Source organism: Rattus rattus, chromosome X (assembly GCF_011064425.1).
Source record: "Rattus rattus isolate New Zealand chromosome X, Rrattus_CSIRO_v1, whole genome shotgun sequence".
NCBI lineage: Eukaryota > Metazoa > Chordata > Mammalia > Rodentia > Muridae > Rattus > Rattus rattus.
In genome coordinates, this window is record NC_046172.1 from 114,221,293 (window position 1) to 114,241,755 (window position 20,463).

At 45.4% G+C, this 20,463-nt stretch overlaps 1 protein-coding gene and 1 pseudogene across 1 annotated transcript in view; both read right to left on the reverse strand.

The window, feature by feature from the left end:
- Gpc4 (glypican 4) overlaps positions 1-3,085 on the reverse strand; it is a 109,382-nt gene extending 106,297 nt beyond the window's left edge. The window contains 1 exon segment of the mRNA XM_032890083.1: positions 2,348-3,085. Within this exon segment, the coding sequence (XP_032745974.1) occupies positions 2,348-2,507 (160 nt within the window). The 5' untranslated portion in view covers positions 2,508-3,085.
- Positions 3,086-13,609: 10,524 nt separating this feature from the next.
- Positions 13,610-14,505, reverse strand: LOC116888783 (annotated as a pseudogene).
- Between the last annotated feature and the right edge of the window lie 5,958 nt (positions 14,506-20,463).

The following is a 20,463-nucleotide window of genomic DNA, read 5'->3' on the forward strand; positions in this document are numbered from 1 at the left end:
TGTTGTGACAGTGCCCTAGACTCAAATGAATGCCTCTAACACTCCACATTTTTGAGCCATTCAGTCATGCATTTTTGTTATTGTTGAAAGTGGTGCGAAATTGCACTGCATGAGCTAAAGTCCTTGGTGGTCTTCCAAGGATTCCAGCTAAAAAGGCACTTCCTTTGTTCCTCAGGAGAATGCGGTCCAGTAGGTCACTGAAAAGGGAAATAAAAGCAGCAGCCCTGGAGGAGATGAAGGACAAGACAAAAGAATAAAATGTTTTGGTGAGCACACTAGCTTCCTATTTCCTGCTGCTGGGGGACTAATAACCCCTATCTTTTGGGGGGGGGGAGTCCAGGTAGACATTTGCAAAGATCTACTCCCAGGTGTCTTACAGTGCCCATGACAACTGGGGGAAACACCCAGTTGTCCCTGACCACCTTTCCAACTTCCTTTTCCATTAGATGCTGGCTGGGGAAGATACCCTGCATCTCTAGAGACTGCACACCAAAACCTGAAGGACCTGGAGAGGGTGCTTTCGTAGCCCACTGCCAAAATGCCTCTAGTCCATCTTTGACGCACATATTGTTTGCACAAGCAGATGGAAACTTGTCACTGTCCCATTAAGGGCATAGCTACATGCCTCCCTTCAGAATGTGGGAATGACAACTGTAACCTTCACGCCAATCATCTCTGAAGCACTCAGGCCCAAACTGTGCAGGACACAAAGACCTCAGGTCTGACCTGCAGAGCCCTCAAGCTTCTGCGGCTGCTGGTTCAATTCTCTTTTACTGGCAGGGCAAGAGGAAGAAGGAAAAGAAAGGGGGCTTTTCAGAGCTCTACAACCAATAAAATCATGAGGCTGGGAGGACATACTTGAGTTCCCAAAAAGACAGGCAGCTGAAGGGTAAACACCCTTTCATCAGAAGCGTGTGAGTTACTTGACAACTGCCAAGGTGCAATGGACGCCTGGGCTACTACCAACAATTTCTTCAGTTCTATTTCTAGACGGAGGCCGGTTACACTCTGAAAGTGCCCAGCAACTTCCCTCAATTACTTTTGTAATTTATATGTAATTGATAACTGCACTTAATCTCCAAGGTTATTAATAGCCCTTCCAAAAGATGACCCCCAAGTCTTCTTAAGCCTTTGGAAGCGCCTGGTTAAAATTACAGTATTTCCTTTGCTGGCTGCTGGCCCCTGCCTGCCCCCACCTGGGCAAATTCAGCACAGGAGGCAAAGGCGCACTCTGCACACTTCCATGAAAGGTTCGGAATGGAGATTTGGCCTTCGGGGCTCGCATCTCTAACTCCTCCGTTAGGTTAAGCTGGCCAAAAGCCAGTTAGATCCGTGGCTCCTTCTGAGCCCCCGGGGTGAACAAGCTACCTGTGCTGCTTCCGCCGCCAGTTCGCAGGGCTGTGCGCAACAGTTGGCGGCTTCAAAAATCGAGTACAACAGAGAAGGAGGGCTCGCCCAGGCACTGCCACCGGCGGGCCTGGAGACCTCGCGAGCCGGAGGGGAGGACGTACCTGATGCTGCCTCCCCTGCGCTCCAGGAAGACTCCTCCAAATACCGTACGCAACCCCCCCCGCAACCCCCCAGTGCTGAAATCCGGTGAACTTTTTCAGAGGCAAAGCCATTTTCATTTGCATAACCATCTCCAAACTGAGATTTAGGTTTCCTGTAATCAGTCCTTTCAAAGGTCTGTAATTGAAAGTGCAATTAACCCTTAAAATGAGGTGAGAAAAGAGAAAAGGAAGGGAAATACCCTTTTTATCCAACACCTTCCGGAAAGCTGGAGACTTCCCAAAAGTCGGGATTTGAACGAGCACGGAGTAAAGCGTTAGCTTTCTAAAGGTGACTTTGTGCCCTTGCAGTTCCTAAAAAACTTAATCCGTGTCAGCGGTGGAGGAGAAGGCAGGGAGGGGTTTTTGAAGAACGTCAATGAAGCCGCTCTATTCAGTCGCACGTTTGCGCCCCACAAAGAAATCCTGCAAACTCAGGAGGTTCCCCACCTCTTCCCCTCGCTGGCCTGCCGTCACCCACACACACAACAAAAAGCAGGGGAACCCAGGCGAATTCAACCCGGAAAAGGCAAAGAGCCCCGTGTCAAGCAATTTTGAGGGCCAGAGTCTAGTGGCTTCCCAGGAGGAGAGGGCTTGGGTGGGGGGGCAGCGGAGGACCTGAGGTGGAGTGGCGCTGAATAAACCGGCGGCGCCCCTCCACTCGCGGTGCCCGCTCAAAGCCGGGGCTGGCTCCTGCCTGCCCGTTTCTCCCTCTCGGCTACCTGGTGCGGCGTGGGGGGCCGCCCCCTTTCCCGGGGTGCCCACCGCCCGGCAGTGGGGGGGTTAGGATTCCCACTTACCGTTGATCTCATAGAGGGGGGCATCGTTCTTGTTGAAGCCTTTGGACACGTAGAGACGTCGCACTTCCGAACAACTTTTCGACTTGTGCTCCGCAGCCAGCAGCGAGGCGTTGAGCGCGGCCAGAGTGCAGAGAAGCGCGAGCAAGCCTAGCCGTGCCATGGTGCGGACCCTGACGGACGCGCTCCCACCTTTAGGGGACAGAATGAGACTGGATGCAAAGCAGCGCTGCGGGAGCGGGCAGAGAGGCGCGGAGTCAACACTCACAAGCGGAGCGTGAACCGGGGAGTTGGAGTTGGTAGTGAAGGAGGAAGAGGAGGAGGGCAGGAGGAGGAGGAGACGCGGGCGAAAAGTGGAGCTGGGCCTCGCGTCAGGCAACGGTCCCCGGTGCCAGGCGCCCAGCCGGGGTGGGGTACAAGGGAAAAGGCGTGGAATGGGCGCGGGACTAGGAAAAGGATCGGTGACCTCGGGACTCTGAAGGCTAGAGAACCCGGGCCAGCTAGCCAGGGGTGGAGGGGCTCAGGGAAGGAAGGGAAGGTGGCAGGCGTCGCAGGAGAGCAGAGTGTGGGCGGCGTCGGCGGGTGATCGCTGGCGCGAGGCTCCAGCTACCCGGCGCTGCTCCGCTCACCCAGCTCGGCTCAGCTCACTGCCCTCGGCCGCACGGCTGTGCCCTTCTCAGCTCTGCCGCTGATTGACTGGCCCGGCTTGCACAGCGAGGCTCCGCAAACTTGGCCAAGCGGGGCGGCCCTAGGGAGGGAGGGGGCGGGCATGTGGAGGGGGGGGCGAGCCCGAGACAGGCGGGAGCACGCAGGGCCGGGCCGGGAGAAAACCTGGAAGCTGGGTTGGATCTGGAGCGGGCCAAATCCACTTCCTAGGGGGCCCGCACGGGGCGCGCCGCGCTCCCTCTTGCAACACGCCCTGCTGAGCTCCTCCCTCCTGCCCTCCTCTTCAGAGGCGGGGAACCTGCCCCCCGCCCCCCGCCAAGAGAGGAAAGGGCAGTTTCTTCCCACTTAAGGAGCCAAGTCTCAAGAGATCCTGGTGGCCTGGGTCTCCGGCCTTGAGCCCCTGTGTGAGCCACAACCTTTCCCCACAGCCACTTGACAGCCTATCCCCGTGGGCCAGGGCAGCACTGAGCCCTTCAGCCCCAATACCAGCCTCGCTGCTGCCACCCAGCATCTAGGGTCACTCCTAGCCAGCACCTGGGTGACGAAGGCACCCACTCATGTTACTGGCATTGTTTTGATCCAAACAGCGGACCCGGGGGTGGGGAGTGGGGGACGGGACTTGGAACTCACAGCTGGGCTGAGAGGCTCACCTGGCTTCCCCTAACCTGCTTCCCATCACAGTGTTTCCCCAAGAGCACAGGCTAGTCCCCACCTCTAACAATCATTTTCCCAGCCTGCTTCATCCCCACACTCACAGCTCACGCTCACCCCCTACGTTCTGCAATAAATATAAACAAACTCTGAAACTGGCCAGAAAAAAAAAAAAAAAAATTGAACCTCGAGGAGATGAATTAAATCAAAAGGTTGCTCAGGAAAACTTTGACCCCACACTGCCCTGTTGTAGGGTATAAAAATTGACACCCGGTCCTGAGTTCAATTCCCAGCAACCACATGGTGGCTCACAACCATCTGTAATGGGATCCGATGCGCTCTTCTGGTGCGTCTGAAGATAGTGACAGTGTACCTACATACATAAAATAAATAAATCTTTAAAAAATATTGACACCCCGCAGAAAGAAAAAAATGCTAAGAATTAACACTCACCTAAGGTCAGTATGTCCAAAGTCCCGGGACTCTTGAATGGAAGACCTTAGTGGTGGCAGGGAATGACAGCCCAGGATCTCCAGTCCTTCCTGATCTACGTTTAGCCACAAGAAAACTGGGAATGGGTGAGTCTTCCCACCTTCCAAGCTTTGTCAGATTCCATTAATGAGTGTTTTTGAAGCTCCCAGGGCTCCTCTAATGAAGGGAACGGTGCAGATTGTGAACTTGTCATTACTGTTGTTATTGTTACAATCTGCTCTAAGAGCTTAGGGTGAGAAGTGTCTCAGACACCTCGGGAGTGTGCTGGGAACTGGGCAGATGAAAAGGGCTGAGCTTATTATTTGGCTAGACTCTCAATTCCCATAAAATTACATAGGGGAAGATACGAACCATCATTACAATTATCGCCCTCAGAGGCTTGTGGAGGCTTCCTCCACTGTTCTTTGGAAACCGCATTGCCATGGTTGGCTGTGAGGAGCCATAGAAACCAGTGGGGCTGTTTGCAATACCCACTGCAGACTCCTCTTCAATACATTAACTCTTGTAGGGCAGTAGCATGAGCAGGCACACTGTGACCTGTCTGTAACTGGGACTTCCAAATTCTCTTCCGTTTCTTTGTTTGTTTGTGGTAGGCTTTCTCCCTCTGTGGAGCCCTGGCTTTTCTGGAACTCATTCTATAAACCAGGCTGGCCTTTGAACTTCAAACATCCACAGACTCTGGCTCCCAAGGTACTGAAATGAAAGGCTTTCATCACCATACCCAGCTGGATTACAAGTTTTGATGTCCTGGCAAACACATTTTCATTTTGTGCAAACTCAAATCCACTGAATTCCCTGCCACTTTCAAGGAACTTTTGAATAATCCACGTAATCCTTAAACTGCTGATGCTTAGCCCAGCGCTCTATCTTTCATTGATGCGTACCTAGATTCTTCAGCAAGGGAATTATCATCTGCGATGCAACCAAAATTAACAGTAAAATGAAATTCCAAACTGGGTATATGATATACACCTATAATCCCAGAAGGTGTAGGCAGGAAGATCAAGAGTTCAAGACCAGACTCAAAGACAGAAGAAATGTGTGGCTACCTTGGGCTACACATGACCCTCTTTCAAATTAAAGGAAAATAAAATAAAACTCTGTGAACAATAAGAAAGAAAGGGATTTTCCTAAAGCGTATAAAAGGGCCACATTGGGACACTGCCTCTCACAGCAAAAGGAACTCATTTTGGCCTCCCTCAAGTCACTGATGCTCTTTCTCCTAGTGTAATATTAACCAAAACTTGAGCCTTTTCTACCAGAAACAGTAACCTCTGGCTACAGGCAGATCTGGACAAGTCTGAACTTTACCAGGAAAGGCAGGAACCCCAAGCCCTGCTCAGGGGCGGCTCCCACTTCAAAGCCTCCTTTCATTTAAATACAAACAGGGTGAACAACTGGCAATCTATGAAACAAATATCACCCAGATGGAAGCTTTTCAGATGGCCCTCACTCAGCTCCTGATGCTCTCCCCTCCCACACCCCAGTTCCCCAAAGGAGGCTGGAGATGCACCTACACCAGGATAAGTCCTCTGCCTTCAGCCTGTTGGCGGAACGGACAAAGGAACACTTTCAAACTGCTAAACAAACTAAGACTTTGGTTTGGATTTTACTTTGTTTATTATTATTATTGTATTATTATTATTATTATTATTATTATTATTATTGTAAGAGTCCATACAATTTACCATTTTAACCATATACAGATATATACAATTGAGGGCCAAGGAATTTGCTCTGTTGATAAAGTGCTCACCAAACATACGAGAATCTTGAGTTCACTATCCAGAACCAGTTTTTTTAAAAATGTCCACTGTAGGATGGGGCGTGGTGACACATGCCTTTAATTCCAGCTCTAGGGAAGCAGGGCCTGAAGGATCTCTGAGTTCATCAAGGTCAGCCTGGTGTACAAAGCCAGTTCCGGGACAGCCAATACTGTTTCACAGAGAAACCCCCTTGTCGAAAAACAAAACACAAAACAAAACAAAAAGTCTCCATTGTAGAGCACTCATTTGTATTCACAATGCTATAGAAGATGCTTGGCTCCCTGGACAGCCAGATTAGGCAAATTGGTGAGCTCGGAGCTCTAGGTCCCAGTAGGATTTCCTGTCTCAGAGAGCAAAACTCCTCAGGACTAACACCCAAGGTTAACCTCTGACCTTCACATGCATCTCTGCACATATACAAACACATTACCGATGACACACAAATAAACTATATTTAAAATAATCTAACATTGTTCAGTCATCACCATAGCTGGTTCCAGGACATTTTCACTGTCCCAAAAGCAATGCACATACTCATGAGTACTCCATTTTCCCACTCTAGACCTTAAAAGCCACCAAATCTGCTTCCTGTTTCTGGGGGTTTGCCTAGTCTGGATGTTTTCTATGAAGAGAATTATACAATACGGGGACTTTTGTCTGGCTACCTTCATTCAGCATCAAGTTCTCAAGACCTATCTATGTGGTAACCTATTTCAGCATTTCCTTCCTTTTTAAGGATGAGTAATATTCTTTTACATAGGCATACCACAATGTGATGCTATAGAACCTTGCACTTCAAAGACACTTCAAAGTATACCCTCATACCAGAAAAAAAAGTAGGTGTCTCTAGGGGCTTAGGATATAACTCTGTGATAGAATAAAAGTTTAATGTACTCAGGGCAATGATCCAACTCCTAGCCTCCCTTCAAGCACAAGGACATCTTGAATTTTGTGTCATTTTTAAATCCACCCACTTATGATATCACAGACACACGATATGCTTTGAACATATCTCCTTTTTCTTTTCATCACAGATTCTTTACTTTGTAAAACCTTTAGGGGTATAGAGTTCTGCCTCTTACATGCAAAACTGGTAACCAAGTCAGGTAAAGAAATGCTTGTAGAGAAAAAGAGAATTCTGGATGATGTCATTTCCACTGTAGCTCAATATGCTGAGACTGAGACAGAAACAGAGAATTTGTGTGTTTTTGTCAGGGGCAGGGGAGCATGTCTCTTTTTACTGAATTCCTCTCCCACTGAACTTTTTCTTCTCAGAAAGTAAGTTCCTCTCCTGCTTTGATTTCTCGTGTGGCATACACACTGTGTGTGTGTGTGTGTGTGTGTGTGTGTGTGTGTGTGTGTGTGTGTGTGTGTGTCCCACTGCATTTAATTAGGGATGCCTGCATAAGCACAGGTAGGGATTATGAGCCTAGCTTCTGACATTCCTAAGAGACACAGTCTCACAGCAAAGTCTTTGGATTCTTTTAAAGAGACAAGGAAACAAGTCCCAAACAGGTTATATAGCTTACTCACAGCCACAGAGATCTTTTTTGAGTAGCTGAACCACCAAGACTGAAACTAAGTGTCTGACATAATCCCATAGTATTTCTGTCAGAAAATACAGTGCTCTGGGTCTTAGGATCAGTAGTAAATGTGTAACTTCCCCAGATCCTGTAGAACTATCTTTGCTTCCGATTAATAACTGAGCCTGGCACTCATACAATATAAGTGCTTAGTTCTAAGGGGAGAGAAGATGTATAAGCCAAGGCTGGCTTATATATAATGCACTTATAGCATGCCTGGTTTTCCCAGATGAGGGGTGTCTTAGTTAGAGTTGTACTGCTATGAACAGACACAATGACCAAAGCAACTCTAATAAGGATACCATTTAATTGGAACTGCCTTACAGGTTCAGAGGTTTAGTCCATTATCATCAAGGTAGGAGACAGCAGTGTCCACATAGGCATGGTGCAGGAGGAACTGAGAATTCTACATCTCCATCTGAAGGCCAATAGAAGAAGACTGGCTTCCAGGCAGCTAGGATGAGGGTCTCAAAGCCCACGCCCACAGTGTCACACCTAGTCCAGCAAGGCCACACCTTCTAATAGTGCCACCCCCTGGGCCAAGCATATTCAAATGGTCTCACAAAGGGTCTCTCTTCTAGTGGGGGTGGGACACATATGTACAAGGAATGAAGTACACGTTGTGTTATCCTCTAAGCAAAGAGAATAAGTTAAATCAGGTCCTTTTACCAACTGGTGAGCTCCCCACACCATCAAATACAAAGATGGGAAGAAAGCATATTCCTTTCCTAGTTATGCTAACTCGTTGTGCCCTTACTGGATTCATCTTAAATATATACTGTCATTCTTCCCCATTCCATGGACAATTCTCTCCGATTCATTCTTCAGAAAGCCTGCTGGGGAACTCCAAGAAGAAATAGCAGCAGTTCCTTTCGCTAGACCCTCAATGCAAAGAAACTGCCAAACCTTGTCCCTGTACAGAATCCATACTGTGTAAGAATTCTTCTTCCCCTTAGCAAGGGGAGCTATTCCAAACTGGAATTCCCTGGGCATTTCCCCAGGGAAATAAAAGACGTCTATTTGAAATCTTCTGGTTTTCAAAGTGAGCAACTGCTTCAGAACCTGTAAAAGTTCATTTAGACAAGACCTGGAATGTAGCTCAGTTGGTAGAGTAGTAAAAATTTGTGTCCAATTTTTAGCACCCTTTTGGTGGGACATGTCTGTAATCCCAGGACTTGAGAAGTAGACACAGGAGGATCAAAAGTTCAGGGTTATCCTTGGCTACTAAATGATTTCCCGGCCAGTCTGTACTGCATGAGACTCTCACTAAACTATTTTTTTTTAAGTTGGTTGGACAAACTTAACATGTTCTTTGACCAAATATCACCCAGTGGATCGTGTTGTCCCCTGATTCTTCATCTTTTCAAGCAACCAGGCAAGTTATACTGACTACTTTATTTTATACAAAGGTTGACTCTAGGGCTGGGGATGTAGGGTAGTGATAGAGAATTTACTTAGAGTATGTGAAACTCTGCCTTCATTCCCCAACACTATGGAAATTTTTTAATGTTTTTTAAAAAGTGATCTAGGAACTAGGGTTGATAAAGTGCTTGCCTGGTATGCACAAAGCCCTGAGTTCGATCCCTGGCAACACACACACACACACACACACACACACACACACACACACACACGGTGTTAAAGTGTGTGTGCCAATAAGCACATGTGAAAGAAAGCAAGAAAGCTCAAGGTCATCTTGGCTACATAGCAAGTTTAATGTCAGTCTTGATACTTCATGCTGGGATGATCAGACATTGTTTTTAAACAAACTAATAAATAACACTTTAGTTCCCTAAAGTCCTTGAATGCTCCGAAGATCAATGGCCTTAACCTAGGGATAAGAATAAGGCCTATATCCAAGTGGAGACAACCACCTCAGATTCCTCTTTTTGCAAGTTGGTGGTTGTGCTTAATCCTTTGGAATTGAAACCAGTACAGAAGTAGTGGACCTATGGCACTGTATGCGATTGGTTCTAGGACCTCCTATAACAAAGCAGATAATTTCCTGTGTGATAGTTTCACTCTCCAAGGGTTTCAAGGCATTGAGGGACACCCTCCCCCAACTGGACTTTATGGAACCTGCTTCTCTGCAGTAAGGATCAAGAAACTGACAGAGAAAAAGCTCACCGACAAAGCAACAGAATGCCTTAAATGGCCGCAAGAAACTTCTTAATGGAGGGCCTGTGTAATCTAACAGGTTTGTGAGCCTGAACTTTAAACCTGAGAGGTTGCCATGAATTTCTTCACTTTTTTCTCCCCCCTCCCTCCGTCAGCACCACCTCCCTCAGCCTTTATGTGAAGAGACAATATGCATTTTTAAGAAGACCCAGCGGGAAGCAGGCATTTCTATTCCAAAGACATAGCACTGATAAAAAGAGTTGGAGAGCAGGTCAGACACACTTTGACATTTGTCATTTTTGAGCCACTGATGGGCAATGTCTGCAGAACAGCCACTGTTCCTGCCACACTCTTAACAATAATGCATTCAAATGAGCCAGAGACTGAAACCCCGCATGCACCTTCTTCCCTGGCAATGGAACGCAAGACATGCAGCACAGGGGGAGTAGCTTCTCCCATGCTCCTTCTATGCTAACTGATGCAAGCTTTTCTCAATCAGACTGGCTTTCTATGATCATTCTAATGGGCATTTTCTTAGTAGTTCTCAGAGGACCTGGAACCTTCTGGCAGACACAAGGACTTTAAAGATGGCGTTTTCTCATACCCCTCCACAACCTCCGAGAAAGTCCTGGTTCTCTTCCTTTGAGTTCATGGATTTTTTTTTCTTTTTTCTTTCTTTCTTTTCTTTTCCTTTTGCCTTTTTTTTCTTTTCAAGACAGAATTTCTCTGTGTAGCTCTGTGTGGACTCAAACTCAGATATCTGCCTGCTTCAGCCTCCCAAGTGCTGGAATTAAAGGTGTGCATCATCACTGACTGGCAATTTTAGGATTTATTTTAAAAAGTTGCATTAAGAGAAAATTCTTGAGAACCAAGGATGTGACTGGGTTAGTAGTACTTCCCTAGCATGCATAAAGCCCTAGGCTTGGACGCCAGTGTCACATGGTGTAGTGGCATGTACCTGCAAAGCTAGCACTATGGTAGTAGACACGGGAGTATCACAAGTTCAGTATCATCTATAGCAACACAATACGCTTGAAGCCAGTCTGGTTTACATGAGACTTTGTCTCAAAAATATAAAATTAAATAAATTAAAGGATTTAAATACATTTTTTGTTTGTATGGTTTGGTTTTTTTTTATTTTTTGGGGTTTTTGTTTTGTTTTGTTTTGTTTTGTTTTTGTTTTTGTTTTGTTTTCCTGTTTTCAAGACAGGATTTCTCTGTGTAACAGCCCTGGCTGTCCTGGAACTCTCTTTGTAGACCTGGCTGGCTTAGAACTCACAGAGATCTGCCTGCCTCTGACTCTTGAGTGCCGGGATTAAAGTGTTTGCCCAGTTACAAACACTTTAAAAAAAAAAAAGAAGTATTTTGGAGAATAAAATGTAGGGTATTGTGTGTGCTACATAAGAACTGTACTAAATGAGCTACATTGATTAGATTAAATAATCTAGTCTAATTTATGTTTTCTGCCTTTGTAAAATTTAAGTGTGAATTTATATGGATCTACTTGTCTCTGTGTGCTTGGTTGGGGATAGAACCTAGGGACTTGAGCATGCTACGTACCCTACCACTGAGCTACATCCCCTTCCACACACAAGCTTTTTGAAATTTTACTTTGAGAACTGATCTTGCTAAGTTACCCAGACTGACCTCTCCTGCCTCAGTCTTCTGAGTGGCTGGGATTATAGGCAAGAGCCACCATGCTTAGCAAACTACTTGCCTTTCCTAAAAAACTACAAGTGATATGATTTTGAAAACATGCTCAGTTTAGTCAATATTTTACTTACTTTGAAGAAAGAAATGTGAGGAAACCTTCTGGGGTTCTAGAAATGATCTACATTTTGATCCAAGTGGTAGTTTCCTGGGTACATACATATGTACAAATTTGTCACTTTGGATTTATGCATGTCACCATATGCATGGCATTCCTTAATACCAAATGGGGGAAATACAAGAAAACAAGATTATGATGTATGTGTGCATATGTATATACAACCTGTAATTTATACCTTAAAATACTGATTATATATTATTATATAGTTTGGATTGTTTTCTATTTTATGACTGCATATAAAATTTAATCACCTAAAGCTGCATATGCATTTTTGTGTATACATGTGCATATAGGTTAAAATATATATGCTTGTATGCAACCTAATCATGTGCTTTTGTGCATGTGTGCATATGTGTGTGTGTGTGCCTGTGTGTGTCTGTGTGTGTACCCACGTGTTCACGAATATGTTTAAGTGACCATAACTGTCTTGGTAAAGAGCACTTGTTTTTCTTGCTTACCTTTTTTCTCATCAGTTAGTGTTCCCTGTTTTGTTTTTGTTCTTATATCTCAAAACAAACTTTCCCCTTATACTTAGCTTTAAATGTTTATCAATTATCTCCTTTTCAAAATTCAAGGTTTTGGGGCCCCTAAATGGGTTTAAGAAGTCAGAGGTAAGTCACCAAGACCTGCACAGGGTACCCAGGAGCTGGCAATATCTGCGGAAAAGTTGAAAATGGAAAATGAGAATCAATTGTAAAGACAGAAGCCTCACGGCATTCAAACAGGGCCATTACCAGTTAAAGAACCACCCATAACGAACCATACAGAAACCAGGTAAGTGCAAGACTCAGGTGGGAACAGGTAAGGAAAAAGGATCAAGAATTCAAGGTCAATGTCAGCTAAATAAAGCATTCAAGGCCAGCCTGGGATACAGGAGACACTGTCTCAAAAACTAATAACAAATTCTATCAAGAGCCCTAACCTCTCTTTACTACTCAGGAGAAACTAGGTACCTGATTCTCATGCTTAAAACAAGTAAGTTGAGTGGAGCCTGGTGTGCATGCCTGCAATCTCAACTACTTGGGAGACTGAGGGAGAAAGATAAGTTTGAGGTTAGTTTAGCTGTATTAAGTTCTAGGTCAGTGTGGCCAATTTAGAAAGCCTCTAATCTTATACATCTGTTGTGTGACAAAACTTCATGGAGAGACACAAAACACCTGTGTACTCACTCTAGACAGGGAGCCCATGACAGACCAAAAAGGGGACACGACCAAAGTCCAATACATATGTCTACTCACCCCAGATAGGGAATCCACAATAGAACAAAAAGAAAAAGGACAGATGCCATCCAAGTCCAACTTGGTGAACCAATGAGTTTTATTAGTATTATTTACAGGAGTAAAGGTGAGGAGAGATTATTTACAAAAAAAAGCTGCATCACCAAAGCCCATGCCAGCTGGCAAAAACTGGGAGGGGGGAGCGCACTTCATAGCCTGCAGGAGGCTCAATAGGTTGGAAAGTGTCCTTTCCAAGTGACTCAGTCTAAACCTACTACAGGCAGTTTGGCTACTTTTTGCTTCTTCCAAAAAGCTTGGCGTGTCTGAGAATCTTTGTAACTTGGCTTGTTTACTCTTTGTGAAGAAGGGGCCTAGTGAATCTGGTCAGTTTCGGGGACTTCCTGATGCTATTTTAGGTTGTTTGTTTGGCCTCTGCCTGAAGAAGCTTCCCTACAGAATAAAATGTTTCAATCTCAAAGAAGACCACTAAACATCATTGCTAAGACTTCAGTGGTGTAGCCACTGGTAAATTGCTTATGCCCTGGTAAATAACTACTCACTCATGCTTCTATAGGCAACTCTAAGGAAACTCAGTGGATTTTTTTTTTTTAAAGACATCAAAATTGAAGAGGGGCTAGCAGGAACAGAAGAGGGACAAAAGAGAGTAATGGCAGTTGAATATGATCAAAATATATTGTATACATGTATTAAAATGTGATTATGAAGCCCATTAGAATGATGTGTGCTAATAAAATATTGCTCAATAGTGGCCTATTTACCTAGCATATATAAATCCACAACAAGTACTGCAAAAAATAGAACAAACTAGAATTAATAATAATATGTTAGGACAGTCATCTACTCTGACCTGGATACTATAAGCTGTTCTATTCTTTGCTGTTTTTTTTTGTTTTGTTTTGTTTTGTTTTGTTTTGTTTTGCTGTTTCAAAAAGCTTTATTTTTACTTGGTCCAAGACTTGGGAGAGGCTCCAGGACGGTTACAAAGCTGCCTAGTGGCTTTAGAGGTTCATTCGGGTGGAGGTGCTGAGGCGGCCGGTGAGAGCAGAGCAGGGAGCCCCTTGGAAGGCACAGAGGCCTAGTCGTGCTTCAGAGTGAGGCGCTCAAAGAGATACTTGCCCAGAGATGCCCGGGGCATGCCTGTCTGCGCTGGTTGTGGCTCTGCCACCCTATGGAGGTTGGTTAGGTGGTTGCCCATCTTCTTGATGAGCTTCACCTCCTTATCCAGGAAGTGGCTTTCCAAGAAGTCACAGAGGTGAGGGTCTGTCGGGCAGATCCCAGGGCGTGCAGATCAAGAGGGCCTGTTCAGGTTCTTCTCCAGGGCCAAGGCAGCTTCCATGGCCTCCAGGCTTTTACCCCACTCATCTTGAGATGGCTTCTGCACATCCTGGAAGAGTGCACGGCACCCGCGTTCGTTCTGCAACTTGAGGAGACGCTCGCTCGGTGCCCTCGTGCTTCTCCTCCGCCAATTCTCGGAAGAAGTGGCCTACTCCCTCCAAAGTCACGTCATCCCGATCAAAAAAGAAGCCCAAAGAGAGGTAGGTGTAAGAGGCCCGCAGGTGCAAGTTGACCAGGCGGTTCACCGCAGCTTCCACTTCGGTGGAATAATTCTGACGAATCTGAGAGGTCATGGCTGATCCGGAGTATGGAGCTAACCGCAAAGACAGGGCTGGCTGGTCCTAGGAGCTGAAGGCGGCAAGGAGATGGTCCCGGAGGCTGCGACTGGAGAGACTTGTAAGGCAGCTGGAAGTGAATAAAGTGGGAGTCCCCGGGTCTGTTCCGTCCAAACACTGTTGAAGCAAGATACAGATCCTCGAGGGTTGGAGATTTAGCTCAGTGGTAGAGCACTTGCCTAGCAAGCGCAAGGCCCTGGGTTCGGTCCCCAGCTCTGAAAAAAAGAATTAAAAAAAAAAAAAAAAAGATACAGATCATCAGGATCTCCAAAGCGCTGCTTCTTTGCTGTTTTGATATGAGACCCCTCTTCGTGTAGGCCAGACTGGCCTTGAATTTATTATTTAGTTGAAGCCGATCTTGAATTCCTGATCCTCTATCCTCTGCCTCTGTAGTGCTAAGATGTCAGGCTTACAGCACACCTCAGCTCACGTACAGGCTCAGCGGTTGCAGTTTGCCTGTCCAGTGCTGCTTCAGCTCCTTGCTCCTTTGAGGTTGGTGGAAGTAGTTGTTATCTGACCCCAGATAATCTCTTATCGTCTATGTACTTCTCCAACATATTTTTGTATAGTCTTTTGAGTGCTTCCCGTGCATTTCGCAATTTCTGTGGCAACTGCAGGAACTGGTCATCCACATTTCATAGATAAGGAAACAACTAGTTTGCTTATCTATATCTCATGTCCAGAGGCCCAGACAGCCGAGGTAGAGCCAAGATTACCACACAGTACTGCCCGAAGCCTTTGTTCTGACTACTGTGCTTGCTGTAGAATCTTATAATAGGGTGTGTGTGTGTGTGTGTGTGTGTGTGTCTATGTGTCTGTGTGTCTGTGTGTCTGTAGATTTGTTTTTAATGTTTTGGGACTTCGCTTGTTTGGGTTGTTTTTGTTTTATAGTGTGAAGACAGAACTCATAGCTTTATAAATATTTAACAAGAGTTTGAACACTGAACTATACCTCTATTCTTATGTTATTTCCTATAAATGCCATGATATTGCTTGATTGACAAGCAACAAGAAAATTAAATAATTACAGCAATATATGTAATAAAATTTATGTAAATGTATTTGATCTTGAAATTTTTAATGTAAAAATATGTACATTTATTTGTTACTATTATTAATGTTTATGGGTCGGGGATTCATGGGGAGTGCATATGTGTCACAGCACACATGTGGCGATCAGAGGGCAACTTCCAAGGGCTTCTTCCACTATGGGTTCCAGGGATTGAACAGGTTTGTGCAGAAAGTACTTGGACCAGATGAGCCATCCCACCTGCCCTCAAAATGTCTCATTGTACCACATTCATCCTTGTGATGATGCTTGGTGATGCAATGCCTGTGTGGTGAGGTGAATAATGCAGTCATGGTCATGTGATGTGGTCTTAGGTATTGTTCAGCTTCTCCATCTATCCCTAGGGATCGATTCTGAGTACCATAATAAAACCTCTCCCTATCTGACTCCATCACAGCCTGGAAATGAGCCAGGCCTTTGTCCTGTATCCATGGTGTATTGGCGACTTACCCATTAGACGCTTGGTAGACATCTCAGTTATCTCAATGCTTATGTTCTTGTTTCCCTTAGAACAGTGTACAATTTTAAAGTTGTACATTGCTTATTTCTACAGTTTTCTATTTAACTCTTTTGATTATGTTTGCTACAGGAACTTGAAAACACAGAAAGAAAAATTGTGGACCAGGAGGGACTACTGTCCCAAATCTCCAGCTCGTCTTTCAGCTTTGCACAGTCATGAACCTGCCATTCAAGAAACCTAGTTTTCTTAGGCAGAGAAAACATGCCTACCCCAAGACACAAATGGCAACCTATAGTAGCCATTATGTGTGTAACAGACTTGTTTTTCTCTCTCTTAAGATAGTCTCATGTAGCTCTGAGTGGCCTCTAATTTGCTATGTAGTTGAAGGTGGCTTTGTTTCTGATCTCCCTGCCTCCGTCTCCTGAATGTTAGGATTGCACGTATCTACCACCACTACCAGTTTGGATAATGGTGATGAGGATGGAGCCCAGAAACCTGGGTAATACTAAGTAAAAATTCCACCACCTGGGCCGCCTCCACAGCCAAGTTGTCAGCTGCATACTTTTTTTTTTCTGACTTACTTTCCCCCATGCAATGCAACCAAAGTCATTTTGATGATTTCCAAATTTCGAACTATTACAGCTGATGTCACCATCAATAATTTCAACACCTAAAGCCTCAGCAAATTGGTGGTATTGAGTGTGGGAACGGAAGACAGTAGTGAAAACACAGATGTGAAAATGGCCCAGATGTTGAGGCCTCGAGTTCAATTCCCAGTACTGCAAAGGGTAGATAAAGTAAGAGTGAGAGGGCTGAGCTGTCAGCACTGCTCAGCTCCAGCTCACAAAGCCAGCTCTTTGCTAAGAAATGAAGAGTGCTTGCTCTCTGTCCTTTCCACCACTTAACTCTAAGAGTGCCAGTACCAGCCTGCACCCAGGAAGAAACAGTCCTCTCTCATGCCTGGCAGCCCCTATTCATTTGGTACCCACAGACGTGCCTGTGACACAGCCTCCCTGTGCACCACCATGAAACATGGAATCTTTGAATTCCATTGAAACATCACTTGACAATTAGGAGAACTCGCTGGACAACATGCAGCAGGGACCCATTAAAACCTCGCTTTGGTGGGTATAAAAATATACTCATTTTCACAGATTTAAATACATCTCGGTTCTCTGCAAAGGGCTGTATGACAGATGGCTTCAAAGCGAGTCACATTTACAAACAGCACACAAAAATATTGTTTAGCAGATTCTCAACGAGTTCTTCAGATCCCTCCAGAGCCAGTCTTTTTCACCAACTCTTTTGCTTGTAATTTGCGGAGGCTCCTGAAAATGTCTCTGGACTTCCTAACAACATTTCTGTCTTTCCTGGGCTTCTAGAATAGAAAAGTTCTAGAGCCATGGAGGTGGCTCAAGTGGTATTTTAGAAAATGTCATCTAGGCATGAAAATTAGCAATTCTTTAGCCTAATATAATCTCTAAACCGAAATCTGGGCGGTGTGAAAGAATAGAGACTGCCATAGGCGTTATGAATCATGTATACGGCTATTTGATTTACTTCAAGTCCTCAAGCTGGCCAGAAGCCTGGTACTGTAGCTCATGCCTGTAATCTCAGCATTTGAAAGGCAGGGGGAGAGGGCAGGAGAATTACAAGTTAGAGGCTAACCAGAGCTATATAGTTCCAGGCTGCCCTGGAATATACAGGAAGAACCTGTCTCAAAAAGCAATAGCAGGGGAGGGGATGTAGGTCAGTAGTGCTTGCCCAGCATAGGTGAAGCCATGGGTGCCTATAATACTAACAATCTAGTAATGGGAGAAAAAGGAATGAAAGCTTAGGGCCAGCCTCTACTACATAGCAAGTTGTAGTCCAGCCTGAGTTACATGAGACATTATTTCCAAAAGGAAAACAAACATAGTTCCACACAGCACCACCCACAGAGAAGAATGATAAAAGTCTTAAGTTTCTGCACAACTCCCCTAAAATTGAAATCTACAATAAAGTCACACATTGAGCATAATTACTGAGCAAAAAATAAGTCACAGTATGGGCCTTGTCCCCAAGAGTGTCCAGCCTTGCAAAGGACCTACACATTAACTCACAAGGCAGGCACTGTGTGTTAAATCCAGATAGGCAGTGTGTGGTGGGGTCACTGTGGGCAGTTCCAGACCAGAGGAGGTATTTATAACACAGGAGCCTCAAAGGGGCAGATGGAGGAGTGAGGTCATACCAGAAATACAAAATGCCTTGAACCTTGCAGGTGTATCTAGTTGGAAGTCCACAAGCCACGTGTGACCAAAGCTGGTTATGAATACAACCAAACACAAAATCATAAACGTATAGAAAAATGATGATATTTTTGTAATGTCAGAGGGTTGGATTCCCCTGAGAAAGGATGAGGAAGGTAGAAGCTAAGCAGAGACAGAAGAGCAGAAGACATTCCAGCTTGGAGGGAGAGTAGGAAGGGAAGGAAGAAGCTGGCAAATGATCCATGAGCTGAACCCTTGGGTCAATAGCATAAGCCTGTGTGGTTGGAAGGAAGGGTGCTTGGCACAGTGGCCATGCTATCAGCTCCCACTAGGATCTAGAGACTGCCCTCCTTCTCTTAGTGTCAGCCCTATCCTAACTCCACCAGGATTCATGGCATATTTAACACGTGGATTGACAAGGAGACGAGAAAGCCTGGGCAGAGCCCCGTTTCTGATTCATAGCACAACTGTGGCTTGTCAGCACTCCACAAGGAGTTGGTGCATTTTCAACTCTTCCACTGAAAATTTTCTGTTTTTTCCTCCCACTCATGTTCTAGAATTTTATTTATAACACTTTTTGGCCAGCTCTTTAAAGCGTGTGTGCCTCTGTGTGTGAGAGACTGGGAAACTAAAGTACTCTATTAAGCTTGGAGCTTCTGGAAAGCAGGCCCCACATACATTCCAAGTATTATAATTATGATCCATTATGCATAAGGAACAGCAATATAGACGCCACCCCACCCCCACCCCCGGTTCTGGTAGCACCATCTTGCATCTGCCTCCTAAGCAGAATGTGAGTCTAGCCACAGCTTCTTGTCTGGTCCCAGGAAAGCTGCCTTTTCCCAGGGCCCTGAGACTTTCTGGACCACTGACTCAGACCCTGGAAGGGACTTCAGAGTCCCCAGGCTCAGTTCTTTGCTGGCAGATAAGTCTAGCACAAGGCACTCCCTATGTCAAAGGATAAAGAGGTCAGCACTATCTCCAAGCTGCAAAGGAATAACAGACTATTTTGGCCACATGAGGTTATGTTCCCTTGGGCAAGGGGTGTATTTTGGGTACCAACCTTAAACCTAGACAATCACATGCCTTTCCATCGGGTGGTTCTCATGGGAGGACTGGTGGTCCTTCCTGGTACAGTGCAGGGCTACTACCCAGCCACAAGCTCTTCCTCTGGTCCACAGGGAGGTAAAGCATTTAGACTGGCCTGGGGAGTAGCCTCCTGTTCAGACATTCATTGCTACAGCAAAATTTGGTGGAATAGTACAACATACCTGTCCTTGAGCCACTTCTCTGCCCTTTTGTTCATAAGTGACCTTGGGGAAACTAATCTTCCTAAGCGTCATTTTACTTGTGTAGAAAATGGGAATAAAAAAGCTCTCAGAGACAGTGAGATGGCTCAGGACTTGCTGCCAAACAAAATATACAAGGAGGAGTTGGCCACACAACTGTAATCCCAGAACTCCGGAGGCTGAAGCAGAAAGATGATAAAGGAGGGCTCAAGGCCAGCCTGAGCTGTGTACACTAATTAAACCAAGTCTCAGCTATAGAGCAAGACTCTGTCTCATAACAAAGACCCATGATGAATCTGCCTAAAGATCTAGTCATTCAAAATGGTTTAAATTCATGTCCCAACTGGGTAAACATTCTTTTACAAGATGATAAGGTTGAAGCACAAACCTTACAATATCTGATATGTACACGTTCTTGTTTGTTCTGAGTCCCCTTCAGATTTATTTTCATCAACCTGCAGAAGAGCTCCAAGTTGGACAGAGAACTCTAGCACTTTTCATTACTGCCTGCTTAAATGGGAAATGCTTTTTTAGTTGGAAAGGTGGATGTTGCTAAACTAAAACCAGAGAGTCTTAATTGTTGTCATTTGCTTTGAAGGACAGCTCTTTTACTGGAATAGCTTATCTCAAATATTAGAGTGAACACTCAACGGAAAATGGCAGACAAAGAGACAAAATGTAGCCATTTTGGTAAGTTATCACTTCTGTTGAAATTATAGAGCAGGAAGCAAAAGGAAGCTTTTGGGACTGGCCTTGTGGCTCAGTTGGCTGAGTGGTTGCCTATTGTGCATAAAAAGCCTGGGTTCAGTCCTAAGCACCACACCAAACAGGCTTAGGGTGTCACATTCTTATAATTCCTTGGAAGCAGGAAGATCAGAAATTCAAGACAAGTGCAAGGGCGGGGTGGGGGATGCAGCGGAGACGGAGGGAGGGAGGGAGGGGGAGAGAGAAAAGAGAACACAGGAAGGAAGGGAAGGGAAGGGAAGGGAAGGGAAGGGAAGGGAGGGGGGGGGAGGGAGGAAGGAGAGGGGAGGGAG